Source organism: Saprolegnia parasitica, assembly GCF_000151545.1.
Source record: "Saprolegnia parasitica CBS 223.65 unplaced genomic scaffold supercont2.95, whole genome shotgun sequence".
NCBI classification, from domain to species: Eukaryota; Oomycota; class Saprolegniomycetes; order Saprolegniales; family Saprolegniaceae; genus Saprolegnia; species Saprolegnia parasitica.
Window position 1 is genome coordinate 23,778 of NW_012156489.1, and position 2,873 is coordinate 26,650.

The window sequence follows — 2,873 nt, forward strand, 5'->3', positions numbered from 1 at the left end:
AGATCCTCGTCGGCGTCGAGCTCCTCCTCAAGAACGCCCAAGACTGGGCAGGCAATTGCGTCGCGGGATGTCGCGATCACGGACGAGATTGCGTCGCTGAGCGGACTCGTCGTGCGCTGGCGCAAGCTCGAGCTCTACTCGTGGCCGCAGCTCATGCTCATCAAGGAGCGCAAGTTCCAGCTCGAGGCGCGCAAGGCGTGGTTCCATCTGTACACGCTGTTGACGTCGCCGCCGAGCGGCGACGAGACGGTCGTGCCCGAAGTTGCGACGCTCGACTGGATGTTCACGCTGACGTCGATGCCCGACACGGAGGTCTTGGCCAAGGGCTGGCGCTTTCAGCTCTTTGATACGATGGACGCGTTCCTGCGGACGTGCACGGTGGGCCAGTTCCAGACGCGACTCGTGCTCCTCTATGCGTTCTGCGGGCAGCTCTTCCTCGAAGTGCAGCACGCGCCCAAGCTCGAGACGCTCCGGCTGGCGTCGACTCTGTACCACCTGTATCGGTTTTACGCGCAGCATCTGACGTACGGGTGCCACCCGCTCTGGTCGCGCCTCCGGACGCCGATCCAGACGCAGCTCAACGACTTTATCAAGATCTCGCGCTGGGACGAGCAGACGTACTACTCGCTCGCGGCGTCGGCCGAGAAGAGCCACCGCAAGCTCATGAAGTTTGTCCGCGACTACGAGGAGATTCTCAACATGCCGATGCAGACGTTCATCGACAAGGTCGTTGACGGCAACATCACCAACGAAAAGTACGACGGTATCCAAGCGCTCCAGACGACGTGGAACGATCTCAAGGCGCGGGACGACCCCGTCGAGCTCGTCAAGGACACGGAGAAGGACGATGACGCCAATGACGCGCCGATGGACGACAAGGATGACGACGACGAAGGCGATGCGCCCAAGGAGGTGTGGCGTGTCGTCGCGATGCCGACCAAGACCAAGGAAGCGCCGGTCGTGCTTCCGGAAGCGTGGACGGCGGCGGTCGACAGCTACCGCTGGGTCGCGCAGCTGCCGACGCTGACGCGCAAGATTCAAAAGTACACGGCGACCGAGCTCCTCACGGACGCGGCGCTGCGCCGCAACCAGGCCGGCCGCCACGTTGGCGAGGACCTCTGCGAGACGATCATTTACCGCATCGAGAAGCTCAAGTCGGACTCGGCGCCCAAGGGTGCCAAGAAGAAGGCACTGGTCGACCTCCTCGCCGAGATCAAGTCGCAAGGCTTCTCGCATCTCAAGACCAAGACGCCGCCGCAGCAGCAGCACATGCAGTCGCTGCTCGAGCTCGACGTCCCGTTCGTCGACACGGTGCTTCGGTTGCACCCGGAGGTCGTGGCCACGGCGCCGTCGGGCGTCAATGGTCTCTGGGCGCACGCCGACAGCTACTACTACCGGTTCCTCTCGCAGATCCAGTCGATGCGCTTCACGGTCGCGTCCGGCTACAACAAGGACATTTCGTGGTCCGAAGTCGACCGTATGTCTGGGTACGCCGAGAACATGCTGCACACGATGCTTCAGCAGCGCGCGCTGCTTGCGCAGATGGCGTCGACGCACGAAGGTCTTCTCTTTGGCCTCTCGCAACTGCAGTCGCTTCCGTCGTCGCACGACCTCGTCCACGCGCAGACGTTTTTGGCGTCGTGGCGTGATGCGCAGACGGCGACGCTGCTCCAGCTCACAAAGTGGGTCGATGAGCTGCTGCTGCTGTTTGCGGACGACCCGGTGTTGGGCCAGCTCCTCACGGCGCTGCAGCAGTGCGGCGCGCAGGTCGCCAAGGCGTCGGTGGCCGCGCACTCTGGTATTCCCGAAGTCCCATCCGACGACGGCAACTTTGACGCGGCGACGAGCTTTGGCTTCCAAGACAAGACGCCGTCGACGACGACCGGCTTTTCGCCGCATTGGCTCGAGCAGCCGGGCGCGTTGTGGCTCGACCCGGCGCCGCTTGTGGCGTCGGCGGCGGGCGCCGAGGCCGTGGTTGCGCAGCTTGCCGCGTTCTGCAGCGCCAAGTCGGTCGTGAGCATTCGCGACGCGCTCTCGTCGCTGGCTACCGAGCAGGCGCAGTGGGCGGCGGACGCGGCCTTGCACCGTGCCCCGACGACGACCACCTCGCTCGACCTCGTGGAGGCTGTCGGCGACCGCTTCAACACGGTCGTTGAGAGCATCTTGCTCTCGATCCAGCAGGCGTGCAGTCTCTTTGAGAACAAGAGAGACGACGACAACCTCGAGTCGATGGTGGTGTGCCACCAGCACCTCGCCAAGGTCGTGGGGCAGAGCCAAGTGCACAAGATCCCGGCGCAGCTGTTGTCGCTCCTGTCGCACCTGCATGCGTCGTCGTCGGCGGACGTTGCGCCGTGCTTGCGCTGGGTGCAGTCGCTCGTACCGGCGCTCAGCGCCCTCGTCCAGTGGCACTTCCAGCTCCTCTCGGACGTCATCTACGTGCACAAGAGCATGTCCAAGGCCGAGTTTGTCATGGTTCGCGTCTTCCGCACGCTGCTTTCGAACGGTTTTTGCAAGGCGCCGGAGGAGAAGGAAGATGACTCGACGGGCGGCCAGTTCAACTTTGAAGACGACGTGGAAGGCACGGGCATGGGCGAAGGCGACGGCAAGAAGGACGTGTCAGACCAGATTGAGGACGAGGAGCAACTGCTCGGCCTCAAGGCGACGAGCCGCCGCCCGAGAACCAAGAGAAGAAGGACAAGGAGAAGGACGACTCAGGTCTCGAGATGAACAACGACTTTGACGGACAGCTCGAGGACCTGGACGACGACGACCAGAAAGACGACGACAAAGACGACGACGACGACCAAGAGGAGCTCGACCGCGAAATGGGCGACTTTGACGAAGACAATATCGTCGACGAGAAGCGATGGGGC

The 2,873-nt window shown here is 63.3% G+C and overlaps 1 protein-coding gene across 1 annotated transcript in view; it reads left to right on the forward strand.

The window, feature by feature from the left end:
- SPRG_22314 (hypothetical protein) overlaps positions 1-2,873 on the forward strand; it is a gene marked incomplete at both ends in the record, with an annotated part of 16,118 nt that overhangs the window by 10,721 nt on the left and 2,524 nt on the right. Inside the window, 2 exons of the mRNA XM_012352280.1 lie at positions 52-2,613; positions 2,667-2,852. Coding sequence (XP_012207670.1) covers positions 52-2,613; positions 2,667-2,852 — 2,748 coding nt within the window. The remainder of the gene's footprint in view (positions 1-51; positions 2,614-2,666; positions 2,853-2,873) is intronic.